We start from the raw sequence: 20,481 nt of genomic DNA, 5'->3' as shown, positions 1-20,481 counted from the left end.
TGTGTTCTGCTGACATGTACCTCTGTTCTTCAGCCCCTACCATGCCTTGCTACTACTTAGTGATGAGAAGTCTCTGTTGGGTGAGCTTCCCATTGACTGCTCTCCGGCTCTGGTGCGGGTCATCAAAACCACATCTGCTGTGAAGAACCTCCAACAGCTAGCCCAGGATGCTGACCTGGCCTTGCTGCAGGTAGGCCAGGGAACTGGAGGAGTGGGAAGAAGAGGGAGGCAGCTGGTGGGGGAAAGTACTAAATTCTGAGAAAAGCAGACTGCCTGCTTCAGGGCCCTTGTCTAGCACACAAGTTGATACTACATGGCCTGCCACAGATCAGGGTATTCTGGGTGGGAGGCTTGGGGTTCTGGCATCTGAATGTGCCTTGTGAGCATTGGAATGACTTCACCTCTGATGAGCAGAGGTGACACAAGCCATGAGAGAAAGGAGAGAAGTGTTCCCAGCAAAGGCCTGGAGGAGCCACCAGCTCAGGACAGTCAGTGGCACACGAGCAAGGGTGTGGGAAGTGAGAGCTTGGACCTTGCCCTACTGTGTGTGCTTCTGTCCTTTGCACATTTCCACTCCTCCCTCCTTCCCTCCCTCCCTCCCCTTCCTTCTCATAAAATACATGTCTTTAATGATAAGACATGCAGAGATTCAGCCTTTAAATTCTAGCAATCAATTAAGTCCAATCAAATATTCAGAGAAAGCCTTCCCTGTAGGACCAAGAATTTATTTGACTCAATCTCTGATGACTGCAGGACTAGTATCTGAGTGAGTTACTGGTTTACGTGTATTCCTTTTGTTCCACTGTCTTCCCCCCCTCCCCATTTTTTTTTTGTTCCCAACCCAGTCCCAGGGTCATCAGAATATCCCTATTCTCAAGGAAGTGTGGCAGAGCTGTAGAGACAGGTCCCAAAGTAGGCTGTGCTCTACTCTCAGGCTCTGTCCCAGAGCCGCAGGAAAAGGACAGATTCAAGTGCTGGGTTCCACTTTCTTGTAGAACCTTGTTTGTGGCTGTGGTTAAAATGTGGTGGAGGAAAAGCACAAAAGAAACTCACCAGGTTATGTATGCCAGGGCTGTAGGTGCCATCCAGGTGACATGTCTAAGGTCAGGCCCAAATGAATGTGTGCCAAGATCCTGATCTGGTAGTGGTGTGTACCATGTGGCCACCAGGGGGTAGCAAAGGCCCACCCTGGGGACCTCTGCTCAAAGGCTAGACTTATCAGTGGGATGAAGTGGCCACAGCTCTGAGGTGGGCCCTTTTGGATCCCTCCTGGCTCTGTGTGGACAGAAGTGGGTTGGCATTGCTGGTAGTTTTTGCTTTGTGGGCCTATTGGGCTGCTTTTCCCAAAACCCTTTCTGTTCTCAGAATGTTTGTCCTTTCTGTCTATCTCTGGCTCTCTGTGGGCTCTGTGAGAGCACTTAGCAGATCCTGCCTTTGTATTTCAGCTCCTAAGCTGGAGAAGACCCGGCAAGGACACATTCTGCTTCCCTCTGTAGCAGTTAAGACACAGAACTTTGAGTGTATTCACTGTCCTGAACATCCACAGAGAGGGGGCAGTGCCGCTGTTGTAAAGAGATTGGGCTACATGGATGGTGGTATATTTTCACTTCCTACTTACAGTTTGAAAAGACCAAGAGGCTGTTTGATGTTAGCACTGTGCCTGACCCCTCACTGTCATAGTCCTCTTGGATAAACCTTTGATGTCTCCTCCATTTCCTTGCCTTGGCCTTGTCTGGGATCAGGGAGGGGGGTGTTGTTTCCTTCCGTATTGACTCCCTGCTGAACCTCATAGAAATAGGAGTTTACTGCTGGTGTGCTTGTGTGAAGCCCTGTCAGTTCTAGCCCTGGTGTTTCACCTCACCATTTTCTGTGACTGCTGTTTCCTGTAGATGTCCCTGTGGGGTACAGTGGCCCAAGGGTGGTACTGGACCTTTAGGGAAATGTTTGCTTTAGGTGTGAATGTCACACTTAAGATCAGTCACACTGATTGTGTAATTCTAGTCCTCAGGAAGCTGAAGTGGACACATCTGAGTTCAAGGCTAGCCTGGGCAAGACCTTGTCTTCAAAAAGCAAGACAAAGCACATTAGAAAATCACTCATACCATATCAATCCAGAGAGCATAAAATCTTGGAAGTTTTGTCTTTATACAATTACTAATAAATAGGGCCATAGAGGTGGTTCATTGTGTTGTTCTTGCAGAGGACCTGAGCTAGATTATCATCAGCCAGATCAGGCAGCCTACCCAGAACTACAGTTGGAGGGGATCTGATGTCTTTGGTCTCTGAGGGCATCTGTGCACACTTGTATAGTCACATATACACATAATACAAATAAATGAAAAATTATCAACTGAAAGTTCAAATATAATATAAATTATATATAAGAAAGTCCCCACAATCCTCTGTGTCAAAGATAAACACTGAAGATCCTGTCAGTATTTTAATTGTTTGTTTGAGTCAGTGTCTTATTATATAGCTCTGGCTGGCCTAGAACTTAGAGATCTGCCTGTCTCTGTCTCCTGATACTGGATTAAAAGCCCCTCCAGACTTCTGTTGTTTTGAGATAGGATGTCTTCTGTGTACACTTGGCTGTTTTGTATTTTGGTTTTTAGAGACAGGGCTTCTCTGCATAGCCTTGGCTATCCTAGAACTCATTAGAAACAGGCTGATCTTGAACGCAGAGATTTGCTTGCCACTGTCTCCTGAGTGCTGGGATTAAAGGCATGTAACAGCACTGCTCAGCCTGCCTTGGCTGTTTTCAAGCTTGTAATTTTCCTGCCTCAGCCTCCTGACCTCTTGGGTGTGTCATTATACTCAGTTCTCTTTGGGTTTTTAGTGTATGTATGTACACACATCGTTTTTGGCAGTACTAGAGATTGAACTGAGGGCCTCATGACTGCTTAGGCAAGCACTTTACTGCTGAGCTTCATATATCTACATATCAGGTGTTTACATTATGATTCATAACAGTAGCAAAGTTACAGTTATGAAGTAGCAATGAAATAATTTTATGGTTGGGGATCACCACAACATGAGGAACTGTATTGAAGGGTCACAGCGTTAGGAAGGTTGAGAACCACTGCCTCAGAGGTTTAAGAGCACTTTGCTGCTCTTGTCGAGGACTTGAGTTTGGTTCTTAGCACCCAGGTGGGGCAGTTTACAGTTTCCTGTAACTCCAACTCCAGAGGATCTGATAGCTTCTTCTGGCTTCTGCAGGTACATTGGCATAAACAAACTCTCTCTCTCTCTCTCTCTCTCTCTCTCTCTCTCTCTCAGAGAGTTGACTACAGAAGAGAAGGAGGTGATGTAAGAATAAAGATTGGCTTGATGAGGCTGTAAGCCAAGGAATGTCAGTGGCTGGAATAGACAAGGACAGACTCTTTGTTTGAATCCCCAAGGGAACACAGATTTGCTGGCACCTTGGTTCCAGCCCTATCATGCTGATTTTGGACTTTTAGCTCCTAAAATGGTATTCTGGCTGCCTAGTGGAGAATGTTTTAGGGGTAGAGGGAGGATGGAAGTAGAAATCACAGTGTCAGCAGAAAGAGAGAAAATGGACAGGTCTTTGCCTGAGAGTTCATGTCTCTGGCACTTGGGATAAGAACAAAGGGGGCAATAGTGAGACGGCTGCTTCCTCCACGTTTGAGCTGCTTGTTGGCAGATACCTGCCCTCAGCAATGTAACAGGCACTGCATCTAGGCAGGAGAACTCACCACCATGGGCCCATCTTTGTGATCTAGGTAGAATGTCATGGCTTGGGATTTCACACACCTTCTCACGAAGGGCTTCTGTGATATATTCTCAGGTCTGGCTGCCCCCATGAAGTTAGCATGTATGGAGGCCACCCCTAGAAAGGATTTGTGGTGTCTTTGTGTATTTCCTGGTATCTGAGAGCCTAGGAGAAAGCAAGATGCATAGGGATGAGTTGGAACTTTGAATATACAGAGCCTCCATATTTCATTACTTTGGAGAATGGTGCAGGAGTTTTGGTGGACGTGGGAACACTATGCTTCTGCTGAACATCCAGCCCAAGTAGGCTGATCAGGTTCCCCAGCACTTCAGTATCCCTGTGTTCATGTACCTACTGCCTAGCAAAACAGTGGTACCAAGCAGCACAGGGAACCCTATATACAGAAATAGTGCTGTAGCTAGTCTGTCTCTGTCTCATCTGCCAGCTCCCAGATAACCACATGGAGACTTCTTATTAATTATAAAAGCCTAAACTAAAGCTTAGCTTTGTTCCACTAGCTCTTATAACTTAAATTAACCCATTTCTGTTCATCTATTTTTTTGCCATGTGACTCATGGCACTTACCTTTTGTCTTGCATGTCTTACTTTCTCTCTGGCTGGTGATTCCCTTCCTCCTAGCATCCTCTCTGCCCTGAAAATCCTGCCTAGCTATTGGCCATTCAGCTTTTTATTAAAGCAATCAGAGTGACACATACAGTGTACAAAAATATTTTTCTACAGCACAATGCTGGTGGTATTCAATGACCCAGAGGCTGGGGTGGTACAGTGCTGCTTTAGGTTGGAGGAGTTCTAGAGTGTATCTGTCTAGGCAGGAAGGCGATAGCTTCTAAGTGCAGTCCCTTCATCTCCCCTTGGTCTGCAGGTCTTCCAGCTCGCAGCTCACCTGGTATACTGGGGCAAGGCCGTCATCATCTACCCATTGTGTGAGAACAACGTCTATGTCCTGTCTCCTAATGCCAGTGTATGTCTGTGAGTACCATGGCTGACAAAATCTACAGTCTAGAGCCAGAAAGAGCCTGGCATAACCTGGGTGTCATGCCTTTAATCCCAGCATTCAGAAGGTAGAGGCAGGTGTATCTCTGTGAGTTTGAGACCGGCCGGTCTACAGAGCAAGTTCCAGGACAGATTCCAAAGCAATACAGAGAAACCTTGTCTTCAAAAACAAAAACAAACAAACAAACAAACAAAAAAAAAAAAGAAAAAAGAAAGAAAGAAAGAAAGGAAAAGAAGGAAAGAGTGAGCCTGGCAGGACCCAGTGGCCAGGCATCAGAGGATTTGAAGCCCTGAGGCCAGCTTCTGATGCTGCCAATGTAGGTCCCAGTCGGTTTGGTGCTGCCCATGTTAAGGCTATCTGTTCCTGGCTGAGATCAGAGGGGTCTATGGCTCCTGCCAAATCTTGAGGGACAGTGCCTGTAACTTGGTTCATCTGAAGGCCTGCTGGGTCACCATACTTCATTCTGTTGTCATTGTTCACCCACATGGCTGCTGTGAGCCTGAGAGACTGCACTGTGACCACGGTTATCTGCCCTAGGTACTCCCCACTGGCTGAGCAGTTCTCCCGCCAGTTTCCGTCCCATGACCTGCCATCCATCCTGGCCAAGTTCTCCTTGCCTGTTTCTTTGTCGGAGTTCAGGAGCCCTCTGGCTCCCCCTGCACAGGAGGTAAGTCACTAGAGCCCCTCTGTGGCTGGGTCTGACTGCCTGTCTGGTGGCCCGACTTAAATAAAGGCCCTTAGCATTGTTGACATTTTTGCCGTGGTTTGGGGGGACTTGCAGTGGAATGCTGCAGGCTTCCTGTGGTCCATGGGTCCTTGGGTCTAGGACTGGGTTAAATTTGCCAGAAGGGTACTACTGGCTTTTCTTGGGCTGACAGGGTCCCCTTGTGCTGCAGGAGCTTCTCACAGACGGAGGCTGCAGACAGCTTTGTTTTCACTAAGCCTGGGCCCTGCTTTCCAAGACAGCTTAGTTCCTGTGCCCCTTCCTTTGGGGGCTTAGGAACCATGGGATCTTTGTGTGGAATCCTAGGGCCTCTGCTCCTAGAGTCCTTTCCCTAAGATCTACAGTATACCAGGCTAGGACTGTCTTGCCTGGTGGGCCTGGGTAAGGGTGGTGGGGTGCTTCTGAAGGTGCAGTAGGCTACAGGGATCAGTCACTTTTTGCAACCCCAGGCTCAAAAGAGGGTGAAATGGTGACTTGGACCAGCCCTCTCCACTCTAGTAAGTGCTTTGAGCTCCAAGAAAGGATAGGTGTCTGAGAAAAGCTGGGTGAGCTTCTTGCTTTATTTTCACAAGCGAAGTATTTGTTTTATTAGGTGCCAGATACACTGGGCAAAATCAGTCCTTCAAGTCAAATACTTTTCCTGCTCAAATTGTGAATGGGAATAAGATCCTGGGATTTCAACTCATTTACATGCTGAGTGTGCCAGAGTTTAAAGCTGCCTTTCACAGAGCCCTTGGTTTCCAGGAACTGAGCCACGGGGATGAAAGATATACTTTGCATCTGTACCCTCCCTCCTCTCCCCCAGGCAGTTTTTGGGGGAGGGTCTGGCAGTGCTCCCATCCCAGCAGAAACTTCCCAGTTGTCTGGATAATGGCTGATCTTCCAGGCCATGTCTGAGCAGCTGTTTCAGGCCCTATCGGGGTCTGGGGTGGAGCTGTTTGGTTTGCCACATCCGAGGGACATACATACTGTCTATTGCTTATGAAGCGTTTGTGTTTCATTTTTTACATTTTATGTTTCAATGGTTTGAATTTCTATCAAAATTTATTTGGTTTTGACCATGGTTGAACGTGTATCCCCCTCCCTAGTAACCCAGTCCCCCTTCCACTAGTGGTCTGAGCAGCAGCTCTTCTGGGCCTCCCAAAGATGAGAGCATTGGTATTGTCTATACATACCATGCCTGAGAGGTGCTTTTCCACTGGTGCTGGGTACTGCCTGGCCACTGCTTACAAGGCCTGAATGTGCCTTATTAAGGAAGAGCCATTGGCTCTACATTGAAGCAGTAGGTCCCTTTCCCATTTCCTTTTGGAACTATCTCTGTTCCTGAAGCAGACTTTCAGGTAGAGCCAAGGACTTATAGCAGTTGCTGCTTTCCCAGCAGTGGACTGTCTAATGGCAGCAGGTCTCAGTGAGCTGGAGTGAGGGAGGCAAGAACAGAGCTGGCTGTAGGGAACATGAGTTCAGAGGAGGGAAGAAGCCCAGGCATGTGATGGGAGCTAGTACAAAGGTGGTCTGGGAATTTTTCTGGCCCCATTGCTTTCTCTGGGGTGAGCAGACCTTGCAGAACTACCCAGCAGTTGAGGGTCCTTCTTCCAAACAGGAGGCCTTCCTGCTTAGGTATTGGGGCTGCTAAAGGCTAGGACAGGATCAAGACTGGAGTCAGGGAATCAGCCCACACAGTCTTAGTCTGCTCACCCACAGACCCAGCTCATCCAGATGGTGGTGTGGATGCTGCAGCGTCGGCTCCTCATCCAACTGCACACCTATGTTTGCCTAATGGCCTCACCCAGTGAAGAGGAGCCCCGACTGCGAGAGGATGATGTCCCCTTCACTGCCCGAGTTGGTGGCCGCAGCCTCAGCACACCAAATGCCCTAAGCTTCGGCTCCCCAAGTAGGATCCCCATCCAGGACACCTGTCTGGTAATGGGGGGCTGGGAGACTTTGGTGATGGCATCCAGGACGCCTGGGCACTGTTAGGATAAGAGGTGTCTTTACATGCCTGTACACTCAACTGCCTCTGTTCCTGCCTGTGGAGACCTCTTCCTCCCATCTCTCCTGCAGTGCCACGGGTCTGAGGGGGAGGGAGGCTTTGTCCCTGAGTGGCTGGTTGTTTTCAGAAGCCTTTGCCCACTGCAGCACAGTGGACTTCCCCAATCCAACCTGCCCTCAGAGCAGGGCCTCATACTGTCATCACAGGGAACACAGCTGTCTGTTGTTGGGGTCCATGTTGGCTAAGGTGGGACAAGACACCATGCCTGTCTTAGGGTATAGTGGGCATGCAGCATTCTTCTGTTCTAGGTCCATGAAGTTATTCTTATAGGGGCAGCTCCTTATGTTCCAGGTTAGCCACATAAGAGGCACACTACACACTTTTGAGGTAGGGTGGCAGTGAATTCTTACATGAAGGCTTATGGTACAGTTGGGCACCAGAGGGGAGTGTGGCAGTGACCTCAGGATCTGGATGCTGTCCATGCCTTCGATGCTCTGCATCTTGGCGCACTTGGCATCACTTGGCTGTTCCAACCCACAGCCAGCAGTGATGACATGACCCTCACCAGCCCCAGTATGGACAACTCTAGTGCAGAGCTGCTTCCCAGTGGGGACTCACCCCTGAACAAGAGGATGACAGAGAACCTGCTGGCCAGCCTCTCAGAGCATGAGCGGGCTGCTATCCTCAGTGTACCTGCAGCCCAAAACCCTGAGGACCTCCGCATGTTTGCCAGGTAGGGAGCAGGTGACTGAGTGGGACATGGATAACTGTGCATGGAAGTGCTGGTATCCTTGCACAGCTACCTACCACCACAGCCCATGGTGGCTTTCCTCCTGGGGTTGGTGTGTGAAGGGCAGAAGCTATTGTCCAGGTGTGGCTCTGGCCACACACCTGGATCTAGTGAACAGTTTACTTAGTACTTCTGAGTGTTGCTTGTCACTACTTGAGAAGCAGCTGCTCTCAAGTTCTGACCCACTGGGGCTTGGAAGGAGTATGTCCAGATTCTTGGCCCTGGGGAAACTTAGGACCCTGTGTCATCATAGCAGCTTGCTATCTGTCATTTCCACCCTGACTTAGGTGTTGTACAGACACGGAACAATGGGAGAAGTCAGGTCATTATTCAGGGTTTGAAGAATTACATTGCAGACCACTAGAGGATCATTTGTAGCTTCCAAGGGCTGGCCCAGGCCTTATCTGTCCCATGGCCTTCTTTGTGCTGGATTCAACTGCAGAAAGCTCCCTGGAGCAGGCTGAACCCAATGCCCTGGGAGAACAGAAAGAAGCCTGTAGCATTCCTGCCTTCATCAGGGTGCATGCTGAGGTGGCTCTAGGTTTGCATAGCTGTGCTGCTGTGTGGACTCCCTTCAGGCCCACCACCACTCACTGGGGGGATTGGTGGACATCAGGTCTAGGATGCTTGGCCCAGCCCACAGCTCTTCACAAGCCTGTAGGCAGCTTACAGATCCACCCACCAATGGTTGTTGGAGTCCTTAGAAGCACTGCCTTGGGCTAGGCTCATGCCATCCTCTCTCCTCCAGGCTCCTTCACTACTTTCGTGGCCGCCACCATCTGGAGGAGATCATGTACAATGAGAACACACGGCGCTCCCAGCTGCTCACACTCTTTGACAAGTTCCGCAGTGTGCTGGTGGTGACCACCCATGAGGACCCCGTCATTGCTGTGTTCCAGGCACTGCTCACATGAGCCCAGGCAGCATGCTCAGTGTGAATGGGAACTAGCCTACTCCTCCCTGCCCCCAGAGCTCCTGACAGACTTTAGGAGGATAGGCAGCCCAGCCTGGCAGAACCGGTTATTGTTCCAGCTGTCTACTCAGAAGCAGCTATGGGGCAACCATTGCTGGACTTTTTTTGTTCTGAGACAAAGTTGTATGTAGCCAAGGATGACTCTAAATTTCTGATCTTCCTTACAGACATATGCTACCAATGTTACCTTAAAAATACACATATATTTATTTTTATTAATGGTTTTGTGTGTGTGGGTATCCTCAGAGGTCAGAAAAAAGCATACCCTGGAGCTAGAGTTACAGAGGTTGTGAGCCACTGGGAAAGGGAGCTCAAGAAGAGCAGGAAGCACTTCTAACTGTTGCTTTCTCTCCAGCCCCACCAGGCTTACTCTTCAGTTCAGCCTTCACAGCATCCTCACATTGCTGAGCTGGAGAAGGCCTTCCAGGGTGTGTCTCTAAAAGTCTAAGCCCTTTACAACACACAGGTTGTGTCTTTCTGATCCCTTCTCCAGCCTGCCCCTTATGCAGCTACCCTGGAGAGTGTCCAAAACATTTGTTCGACTCATTCCTGCTCCTAGGTGTATATACCCACACTGATGATTATTCCCCTCTTGGGTGTGACCGGTACACAGGTTTCCTGATGCAGATGAAGAATTAACTGCATACACACAAATTCTGGCTGAGACTTGGACAGTTCCCCACAAACAAGATATTTATTTTACTTTTAAACAATAAAAAAGCCTGTCAGGCTGTTTGCTGAGGCTGATACATCTGTTCAGCCACTCTGTCTACCACACTGACCCATGGGCTGCCCTGGACATAGAAACGTAGTGGCTTCTGGGTCCACTCTCCCGCATAACCAATGCCTATTCGAGCTGCTGCCACCACAGTTGGCCTACTGAACTCCAGGGGCCCATGCTCTAGCCACACAGCCTCATCTTGGGTCAGGTCTCGCTGGTCAAAGCTCTTATCAATGGCCAGGGCTTGGCACAGCTTGGAGGGACCACTGCAGAGCTCACAATCCTTGAGGGTACGGCTGACAGTGCTTTTTCGGAGGGTGCTGCGAAGCTGCCGCATGGTGTCCAGGCCCTCCAGGGGCTCTAGTGCTCGTAACAGGACACAAGCCCCAGGCCCTATGGGACAGAGAGCCTGGAAGTAAACTTCAGACCTGCACATACCCAGTGTTGTGGGGGTGCTGCTGCTGTCTCCCTGCACATGTAAACCGGTATTCCCTGCATCCAGATATCCAGACTCCTCTGCCCCCTCTTCCCTGTAGCATCAACTAGGCTGCTAAGCCTTCCCTAGGAACCTTGGGAAGACTCTCCAGGCAAGACCGACAGTGAGACTCCCACCAATGCTCTCCAAAGCCAGAACTACGATCAACTAGTGTGCCTGAAGTCTTTGGCTTCCTCTTTCTGTATCTTCCCTTAGTCTTGACTGGTAGTGGCTACGAGGATGGCATAAGAAACCCCAGAGAGTCAGCACTTCTGGGGTAGAACGCCACTCTACTAGTCTCAGACCTAATCCAAATATGATATAGGTCAAGGAAGCCTAGAAAGTCTAGTCCATTGAATACCTCCTCCCATGCTGTTCCTAGCCCACCACCTGGGACTTCCTCTGCCGTTTCAGGGAGAAGTGGGGGCACACAGTCCCTGTGAGTGCAGGGCATATGTTCCCTACTCTCAGCTCTCAGGGCCACCTTATCATCTCACGCTATCCTGGCTCCCTCTCATAATCATGGAAACAGAGCACATCCGCTTTAACTTGGCATTCTGACCTCTGCTCTGCTTGGCCCTGAAACTCATCCTCTTCCCAAACCCTCAGCATTCACACCTGGCCGAGTGCCGGTGATACCCATGTCCTTAACCTCTACTCAACATGGATGACCCTCTCCAGGACCATGTGCACCCTTGTGAGAATTTGCCCCCAACCCACATGTTCTTGGGGGCGTTTCAGTTACATGGTCATCCTTGCATCTGCCTTGTTCACCAAGCGGACCATGCCTCAGGAACCAGCGTTTTTTTTTTTTTTTTTTTTTTTTTTTTTTTTAATCTCCCTTAGAGACTGCAGCACTAACCATCTCTGGTTTTATTTCCTTAGTTCAGCCACACTGACAAGGTTGGTTCTGTCCAGGAAGGCTTGTCATCTTTCTCACTTCTCTTTTTAATTACAAGAGTGTACTGGTGTTTTGCCTTTACATATGTATATATGTCTGCACTACTTGTACACCTGGTGCTGACAGAGGCCAGAAGAGAGCACTTGATCTCCTGGAACTGGAGTTATAGTTATGGCTGTGAACGCCATATGGGGGCTGGGAAAAAAACCCAGGTCCTCTGTAAGAGCAACCAATGCTCTTAACCACTGAACTACCACTCCAGCCTCTTGTGATCTTTTGATGTCTAGTCATCCATACTGTCACTCAGTATCAGCTTTGTGGTAGGCATAGAGCCAGTCTAGTGGTTCACTCACCTCCAACTCCCAAGTTCCCTGCACTGGACACCCTCAGCTTTCTGCTATGGGCAGCCACAATTCCCTGCATCGCAAGTACTTGTCCAACAAACCAAGAACATTTGGTTGGTCACTCTGGGCCGGTGGTGGCTTTGGTAGGACCACTGAGAACACAGGGCTACTACATGCTTGTCAGGACAGAGTTGGACCCCAGAGGTGATTTGGTTTCTCCCAGGAGCACTGCACCAGCATCCCTCCACAAATGCTGTCTGGGGCCAGAAGGTCCTATGTGGTTACTACAGGGTTTCTAGCAGCATCTCTGTGTTTACCTGCCTGATGCTAGCCAGTAATGATAACCAGATATGGCACCAAACATTGCCTGATATCTCCTAAGGGGGGCAGAAATGCTCCTGGATGAGAGTAACCAAACCAGATCCCATAGTAGGACTTCAAAGTTCCTGTATGAGCTCAGCTTACCCCAAACCAGTTTCTTGCTTTCTACTTCCCTACCCCCTGGCCAACTCCATATCTAACCCAGAACCAAAAACCATCATTCTGAACTCTAGCCATAGAACCTGACTACTCTGCATGCAGGCTCTGGCCCTGTAGTCTCTGTGCTGTGTAGCCTCAGCTGCTTTAGCCAGACTTCCTATGTCAAGAACAGCCAAAGCCCCTGAAATCCCAATTTAGCCCGCAATGGCACCTCCCTACTCAAATGCCTGTCTACCTCAGTCTTCCAGGGTGTTGGCCAGCTGCTAGCCTGCCTGTTTTCCCAAGCCCAGCACCACTAACCTTGACTGGAGACATTCAAGCAGAAGTACATGCCATAGATGAAGTACACATACAGGGTCCCAGGTTTCATGAACATGCCTCGGTTGCGGGGAGTCTGCCGGCCACCCCTTGAGTGAGCAGCTTCATCTTCTGGCCCCAAGTATGCCTCAGTCTCCACAATGCGCCCACGGAGTTCTGTTCCATCAGCAAGTCGCCGGACAAGGACCTGTGGGCAGTGAGTCTGCTCAGACTATAGGGATGAGGCTCAACCCAGCCAGGCAATCCTCACCTAGACCTCATCTTTTAAGCTCAGGATGTACCAGGAACCCAAGCCCAGAGAGACCAGCCTCCTGACTCCTCCATTCTGCCTCTTCTGCTCCTGCTCAGAGCCTGAATGCCAACATTAAGGTCACTAGCCCTTCTTGACCAACTATAGTTGTTCACTAAGGGTTCTGATCACATCTTGAGATTCACTTGGATTCACCGTGTAGGTTGACCTCAAAGTCTTCTCAATGGTGTTCTCTGCTTTCCCACATCCTCTTTCTACAGTTCCCTAGAGAGCCTTAAATACTCAGTGGCCCCAAGGAGTCCCTACACATTTCCTGGGATATCTAGACTCTGTGGTGTGCTTGTTAAGCTAGGCTAGCCACAAAGGATCTACACTCTCAGACTGCCCACTAGTACTAAGACCTTAATGAGAAACAGGACCAGCAGGGCCAACTCATGCAGTGCCTAGCCTGGTCCATGACCCTAAGAATGGCCAGCAGTCTTAACTAGGGCTCATGGAAGGATTTCACCATACAGCCATGTCCATAGCACCTCACATCCTTATGTTTGAGGGATTATTTGGTCAGAAGGCACCTTCATCTTAGTCCAGGTAGACACATGGTGCCTTAGGGTCGATGGAACAGGAGGGGTAGAGGAAAAGAAGGGGCCAGTGCTTGTCTTGGAAGCCTGGAAATCCTTTTAGGAACCCAAAGCACTGAAGACGGGGATGAATGTTTAGGAAGGAGAAAAAGGTCAGGGAGTGTTCCTTCACTAACTATACTCACATGCTCACATGTCTCCAAGGGCCACACTGGGAACTCCAGCTGAGCTGGAGGGAGCTCCCAGGACTTTTCTGGTGGAGGGCCTAGGAAGGCAGCATGATCTCAGTGCAGAGCAGTCTGAAGTCCTGGCAACTCACTGCAGCGAACCTTTACTGAGCTTGTGACCCACACCCAGGTTTTTCTTGACTAAAGGAATGCACAGGCTAAAATACTCCTTTCCCTGCCAGACATCATCTTGTCTACCAATATGTGCTCAAGCAGGTATTACAGGAAGCCAGTTGACATATCCTGAATGCTGAACAGAGGCAGGTATATGGTGGTGGTGGAGGACCATCCTTGGTCCCTTGACCTAAACCAGAGGTCAAATGAAACCATGTTGTTTGTCATAATCATAGATATTGATTACTATCTTTTAGAAGGAACTCAGACCCTTGACAAAGAAGTAATTCCCTTCTCCATTAAGTCAGGATGTGTTCCTGCTAAGTGCCAGTTATTTCACTAGAGAAACTGGCTGTCCTTGGCCATGCCACCCTAAAGGGACTCTTGTTAAGAGAAAAAGGTAGAGCGGGGAACCTCCTAAAACCAGCTCTGGCACCTAGGAATAGTGGGTGCTCCATCACGTGCACTTTGGAAGGTAACAGGCTGTACTATAAGCCACACCAGGTTGGGCCTGGGGTAGTCCCCACTTCCCACTCCTAGCATGCCTAGCACAGCCCAGATCCTGGACCTACACTGAACCATGCAGTGAGGAGACCAGCTCTTTCAAGTGATCCAGACACCGGTAGCCTAAAGGTATCCTTGGTCCCAACCATCAGGGAACAGGGTACACAAAAGTGGCCCCTCAGAGATGCTGGGGCCAATACATAATACCATTATCATATATTATAATGGCCCTGCTACCACCACAAGGAACATCCCTATCAATATTCTTATTCTTTGCAGTGATCCTAGACAGTAGCCTAACTATCCACGACCAATGTGGACAAGATGGCTACCTATGTGAGCACAAGGAAAGCTGAATCAGAGATGTGAACAAGTAGTGAGTGACAGGACTAGTGCTCCTGGAACCTGCACCTGCATTTACATTACCTGTCCCAGAAATGCACGGGCCAGGGTGACCGCTGGCTGGTCAAAAAACTCTGGTCCCAGCCGAGCAGGGTGGTCCTCTGGACTGGAGAAGTAGATGCTCTGTTGGAGGCCCAGGGATGAGGGTGGCTTCTCTTTAGAGATCTGCTGCTGCTGTGATTCTTCTAGTCGCTGTTTTTTTTGCCTGATCTTTCGGGAAAGCTGTAATAGGAATAAAACAAAAGCACGCGTTTGCCTGCCTGCCTGAGTTTCTTTATCTGAAAAGTGGGTGCCCATTGTGTGGATCATTCCAGAGACATAAACAGAAGGCTACAGCTAATACAGCCTCAGGGAGCCTTGGAACATGGTGTGGGTAATGACAGGTTGTTAGTGGTATCAGTGTGGGTGGGCATTCTCTGCCCACACCTGCTGCACATAGGAGAAACTTGGGTCAGGGGCAAAAGGAGAAGGTGGGTGTCTGAGTCTGATACAAAAGACCCAGTTTCTGTTTCCTGTACATGACACTATCTCCAAGGAAACTTTGTTTCTGAAACCCAGCTCTTTGCTCCTAATCCTGGCCAGGAATTAAGACAACCCAAACCTGGGCAGGGCCTAGCAGAGAGTTTGTCCTATCATTGCTCAAAAGTAAGGCCCCCTCAGTGTTGACCAGAAGACCTGACACATAAGTAGGTGCACATGGGGATGACCTCTGCCTGGTCCCATTATAAGTGCTCAACATATAACCCTGCTAGCCCCCAACTGACCTGACTGCTTGGGTATGAGAATAACTAGGAATTGGGACAAAAAGTCTATGGGTCAGCAAGACACAGCAGGCCTTATTCTACCAAAAGCTGGGTTAACAAAGTAGGGAAATCTGACTACAACCTTCACCTATCGTGGTAAAACAGAAGGGGGATGAAGGGGACAACTGATCAAGTGAGCCTGGGGCCAGGACCAAGACCTGTTCTCAGCCCAAGCTGGGCTTCAGCTATGACCACGACTCCGTGGCTGGTTAATAAGCCATTACTTTCTTTAAGGCAAGGTGTCATGTAGACCACGCTGGCCTTAAACTCCCGATCCTCCTGCTTCCATCCACTTCCCAAGTACTGGAAATATAGGCGTGCGCCACCACGCCCGGGTAGAGACCCATTATTTTTATCTGTTGTGCTGACGTCCAGGTTGGACCGAGGATGCCAGGCTGCCAGGAATGGATGCTGACGTGACTGTCTCTGCAGTCCGACCCACTGTGCCAGCTCGCCGTGGGCTCAGACTCCGCGACGCATCGCCCCGTCTCACCGGCGCGAGCATCTGGCCGGCCTCACGACATCCGGTCACTCGGGATCCTGCTCTGGCACTCCCCGGGCGGCGGGCTCGTCCAGGAAATAGAGGCTGGCTGGTGTCGGGAGGCAGGCTCACAGACACCGGTTTTAGACCTCCTCTGCCGAGGCGCGCACACACACCCGCCCGGCCACGGGCGCCCATCTAGCCATCGACAGGATGCGCCGGGCCGCCGGAAGCGCGGGCAAGGCGGGGACAGGAGCCTGCGACTGCGCAGAAGGCACGCAGCTCGGGGGTGGGGCGAAGAGGCGGAGCGAGGAGCCTACATTGAGAGGCGAGGCTGCTGTAGGAACCTTCTTTACCTTCACTACTTTGGCCTTAACCCACGTTTCCCAATCCCAGTCTATCTTAGTGGCCCTACTGCCGTCAAGCCCCACCTCTCTGAACCTGGACTGAATTTTTGAGGGTCCCAGGCCGGAAGGCCTTGCTTTGGGACGGACTGGGTCACAAATATAAGGCCTTGGTACCTCAGACCGAACTCTGATCTTGACACTCTCCTTCTCCAATCTTATTGGGTGGTGGGTGGGGTGGGGTGGAACTGAACTGAAATGGATGCCTGCCCCATCTGGAGGCGCCTGCCCTGGGTCATCACACATCACAGCTGATAAGAGGAAGGAAAGGGAATCCTGCCTTGGCAGTAGATTACACACACACACACACACACACACACACACACACACACACACACACACACACAGATTACACACACACACAGTAGATTACACACAGTAAGATTACATACACACACAGTAGATTACATACACACACAGTAGATTACATACACACAGATTATACACACACAGATTAAACACACAGATTACACACACAGTAGATTACATGCACACACAGATTACACACACACACACAGTAGATTACACACACACACACACACACAGTAGATTATACACACACACACAAACACCCAGGCCTGGAATTGCTGGGAATACCCATCTAACTGGTAATAGTTGCCCCGCACCTCTATCGCACCTTTAATGACTACATCTCTGGGACCTAGGCCTGCTACCCACCCTTGTAGCCTCTCAAATGAGATTGTTCACCGGTGAAGGAGAGGTGAGCCTCAAGTGGGAAATGACTGGCTCAGAGAAAAAAACAGTCCAGGGAAGGAAGGTCTTGGGACAGAGAAAGGTGCTCCATGATCTGGCTTACTGCATGGGCTCTGTACCATTCTAGGGATGAGCTGGGTCTGAAGGGTTTTTGGCAGAAACAATGCTACCTTCCCCATTCACACTCTGCCCCTGCCTTGTCAAAAACCCTTGAGGGTTTGTCAGAGCTGTGTTTGAATTCTTTGACCCTGGCATGGAAGAGCAACTGGGTGTGGGATAGGACAGAAGGACAGGTCACATGTTTGTGACCCTTAGATGAAGAAGGCACTTAGCTCAAGGCTAGGCTAAGCATCAGGATTCTGGTCTCCAACTGGTCTCCACTGGCCTGCTAAGGCTGGGGCTTAGCCATCCCCTCTCATGGGCCTCAACCAGGACTTCCTGGGGAGGGAGGGGCAGCCTCTCTGCCTGCCTGCTGCCCCTTGGAAGTCATCCAGCTGTTTGTGGCACTCTGTGCTGTTTCCGGGGGTGGGGTAGGGGCAACATGTTGTAAATTTGAACTAATGAGATTGGCCTGGATGTGGCTCCCACCCCCTTCCTCCTTATCCCCTACATTCAGTCCAAACAATGACTCTCCCTTCCTGTGGGAGTAATGCCCCTTCCCAATCTAGGAGGGAAACTGAGACCCTAGTTGGGTTATTGTCTCCTGATAAGGGCAGGAAGGGGGCATTTTGAAGACTCCTAGAGAGCTATCTTGTCCCCATCTCAGGGTGAATGAGAAGCTCCTCTGTTTGGTGAGTAGCCTGGCTTCTGCCCCAGGAGGAGATGGGGTGGTTGCCAGCATCCTATTCTCCAGATGTTCTGGCCTGACTGCGGGATTGCATTGCACAATGTCTGTCCCCTCCTCCTCACTTCCTGGTTGTGGTGTGAAGCTCCCACTACAGGCTAGAAGTGTGGGGTTGGGTTTCCCTGCTGTGTTTTGCCAGCAGGCTGGCCAGGAGTAAGGGAATGTCCAAGAGGAAGGCGCCTGGGCCCTCTTCTGTTCCCAGTGTATTTTACTGCTGGTTGGTGGCAAAGATGCCTTTGGGAGATTCTTTGGAAGGGGTCAAGGCTGGGGGTGGCACTGATGTGAGCTGTTCTGATCCCCCACAGATGGTGGGAAGGTCAGAGCTGCTTCTAACAGGGGTGGTATGGGCTGCCAGTTCTTGCTAGCTCTATAGGCTACAGATGCCAGGCTTCAGTTTTGCTGTCTCAGGGGCCTAACACACTGGCTCAGTCTCTGTTCTAACATGGATAAAGCAGGAGCTGGGTTGGAGCCAGTTGGCTCCTCGTTTTGGAAACTCGCACCCTTCCAGCAGCTTCTCAGCAGAGTGGCAGCTGACATCCCAACAGGCCCCAGTAACTCTCTATAATTGGGGTGGGGGTGGGGCAGAGCCTTGAGGGGTTCCTTGAGCAGAGAGGGCAGCTAGTAGGCACACCAAGGGGAAGTATGTTGTCAAGGTTGCTAGGCTGTTAACTCAGGAGCTTATACATAAGATTTCCCCTTGCCACATCCAGGACCATAGGTAGGGAGTCGCCTCAGAAGTAACTGGGGACTTGAGGCCTTTGGCTAGCCTGGCCTTGCCATCTACCCAAATAGTCAGGGTTCTGAGTCCATCCCTACATCTTCTCTCTGTGTAGGGCCTGGAAGCTAAGCTGAAGGTTCAAGGAGCAGCTGTTGAGAGTCCTCTTACTGCTCAGGGATCCTATCCACACAGGTGCTGGGTAGAGTACTGTACAACCCAGGTAGTGTAGATGCCTGTCACCTGACACGTGCTCACCAGCTCCCAGAGTATTAAGGAATTGCAGCAGACTTCCTGTTCTGCCTAGCCCATGGAATTATGAGAGAAACCAGGAGTGGGATTTTGAGTACTAGACTCTTCCACCCTAAGCATAGATCATTAGGGCAGGCAGGAGGTACTGGGGCTGGAGAGACTGGACACATGCCGCCTTTACTCCCACTGTCCTCATGCCCTCCCAGGAGACCAGGGTGGGCTGTGTCTGCGGAATCCTGAGATCCCCTATGTGCTGAGATGGGTATTTATGTACGGGGATCATGCTCTTGGGAACAGCACCTGTGCATGTGGATGGAGACAGATGGCATGGATTGTAAGATGGCCACTGTAAGGCTCCCCTGGAGCATGGGAGCAGCATGGCCTCGGGAGCAACAAATCCTGCAAAGCTGTTTGTTTTTCTGTCACTGAGTACAGGCAGCTTTCTCTGTGGAATGACTGCATTGAAGGTGACTTCAGGGCTGGAGCACTTAAGGGTGTTTGCTCTTATGGAGGACTGGAGTTCAATTCCTAGCACCCACAATGGACAGCTCACAATTGTCTATAACTACAGTTCCAGGGGGATCTGATGTCCCTTCTGGCATCTGTAGCCACCTGCAACCACGTGCACAGAGACATAAATAAATATAGACTAATTCTTTGTGTAAAAAAGATGGCTGGGCCTGGAGTAGGGTGTGTCTTTCTTGTGACTCTCCTGTAGGGTTTCTTAAGGATTCTAGGTCTCAGCATAGATTTGGGCAGACCCCTGAAGCACCCATGGCAGGAGGAGGGACCTACAGACACCAGATGCCCAGCTCTGACTGGTTCCCTATTTTCCAGATAAGACACCACCCAAGCTAGCCCAGACTGGGCATCCAGACCCTGCTTATTCCTAGTAGGGGTCAAGAATGCTAGGTTTGGAGACTGTCCCTGTCTCTGGCCTGGCATGTATAGGCTACAGGTGCCTAGAACATCTGCATCAGGACAGCCCCCCCCCCCCTTCTCCCTCAGCTGCAGCTTCAGCTGAGGGTAAAGGGACACTTTGTGTCCAGCTTACAGAGGAACAAATTTCTGCACCAGAGGTGATGGTTGAACGCTGAGGCAGAGGGAAGAGAAGGGTGGATGTGCAAAATGCTGCTGTCACTCTGTACAATAGCTTGAGGGGTGGCAGGTGCAGTCTGGCCCTTGTACCTACTGGGAAAGAAGTAGGGAAAAGGGTAATTGCTGAGCTAGGGTTCCTGTGACACTGTATCAGTGTATGAGTGTTAGTGTGCACATGTGTAAACGCGGTAGGGTAAGAGTATGAGCCCAAGAAAATGCATTTGGAGTGCATGTGTGCGCACATGTCTGTGTAAACAAGTGTGTGAGGGGTTGAACGCTTAAGTGTTTACTATGAAGGATGAGAAGTGTGTGTATGAGGGAAGTGAGAACTTCCGGAGTCTCAGTGATTTACCAGTGCGCGCCTTCCAAAGGGCGTCCAATCTGGCCTTTAGGTGCCTCCCACCCCCACACTCTTGCTCTCTAGAGCTCCCCTCTCTCCCTTCCCAAGCACAGTTAGGGGAAGCACAAGCAGAAGGCTAACAACCTAGTAGTTACGGAAAGGAGAGCCAAGGACCGACGGTGATCATCGCAGTCACCAGCGAACCCGACTCCAAGCCACAGGTGTCTGTCTATGGCAGAGCGCAGCCGGCGGTCTTCCCGGAGGAGGCGCCCGGGGCAGGCGGCGGGCGGTGCG

The 20,481-nt window shown here is 50.3% G+C and overlaps 2 protein-coding genes across 3 annotated transcripts in view; one reads left to right on the top strand and one right to left on the bottom strand.

Annotated features, from left to right (window-relative positions):
* The window catches only part of Nprl3 (NPR3 like, GATOR1 complex subunit), a 37,901-nt gene extending 28,488 nt beyond the window's left edge, over window positions 1-9,413 (top strand). For both annotated transcript variants that reach the window (XM_051181018.1, XM_051181017.1), the window contains 6 exons: window positions 34-190; window positions 4,614-4,720; window positions 5,283-5,412; window positions 7,171-7,360; window positions 8,000-8,192; window positions 8,998-9,413. In XM_051181018.1, coding sequence (XP_051036975.1) covers window positions 34-190; window positions 4,614-4,720; window positions 5,283-5,412; window positions 7,171-7,360; window positions 8,000-8,192; window positions 8,998-9,163 — 943 coding nt within the window. In that variant the 3' untranslated portion in view covers window positions 9,164-9,413. The remainder of the gene's footprint in view (window positions 1-33; window positions 191-4,613; window positions 4,721-5,282; window positions 5,413-7,170; window positions 7,361-7,999; window positions 8,193-8,997) is intronic.
* A 481-nt stretch (window positions 9,414-9,894) lies between these two features.
* Window positions 9,895-16,018, bottom strand: Mpg (N-methylpurine DNA glycosylase). Its single transcript, XM_051181020.1, has 4 exons — window positions 15,833-16,018; window positions 14,561-14,758; window positions 12,444-12,648; window positions 9,895-10,336 (listed from the first exon to the last, which is right to left on the bottom strand). Exons 1-4 carry the CDS (start codon window positions 16,016-16,018, stop codon window positions 9,948-9,950), a joined length of 978 nt encoding a protein of 325 aa, XP_051036977.1. The 3' UTR covers window positions 9,895-9,947.
* Window positions 16,019-20,481: the final 4,463 nt, after the last annotated feature.

This window comes from Phodopus roborovskii, unplaced genomic scaffold, assembly GCF_943737965.1.
Source record: "Phodopus roborovskii unplaced genomic scaffold, PHOROB, whole genome shotgun sequence".
In the NCBI taxonomy this organism is placed as follows: Eukaryota; Metazoa; Chordata; class Mammalia; order Rodentia; family Cricetidae; genus Phodopus; species Phodopus roborovskii.
The sequence above is the reverse complement of the archived record's forward strand: the minus strand, read 5'-3'. Positions and strand labels throughout refer to the sequence as shown.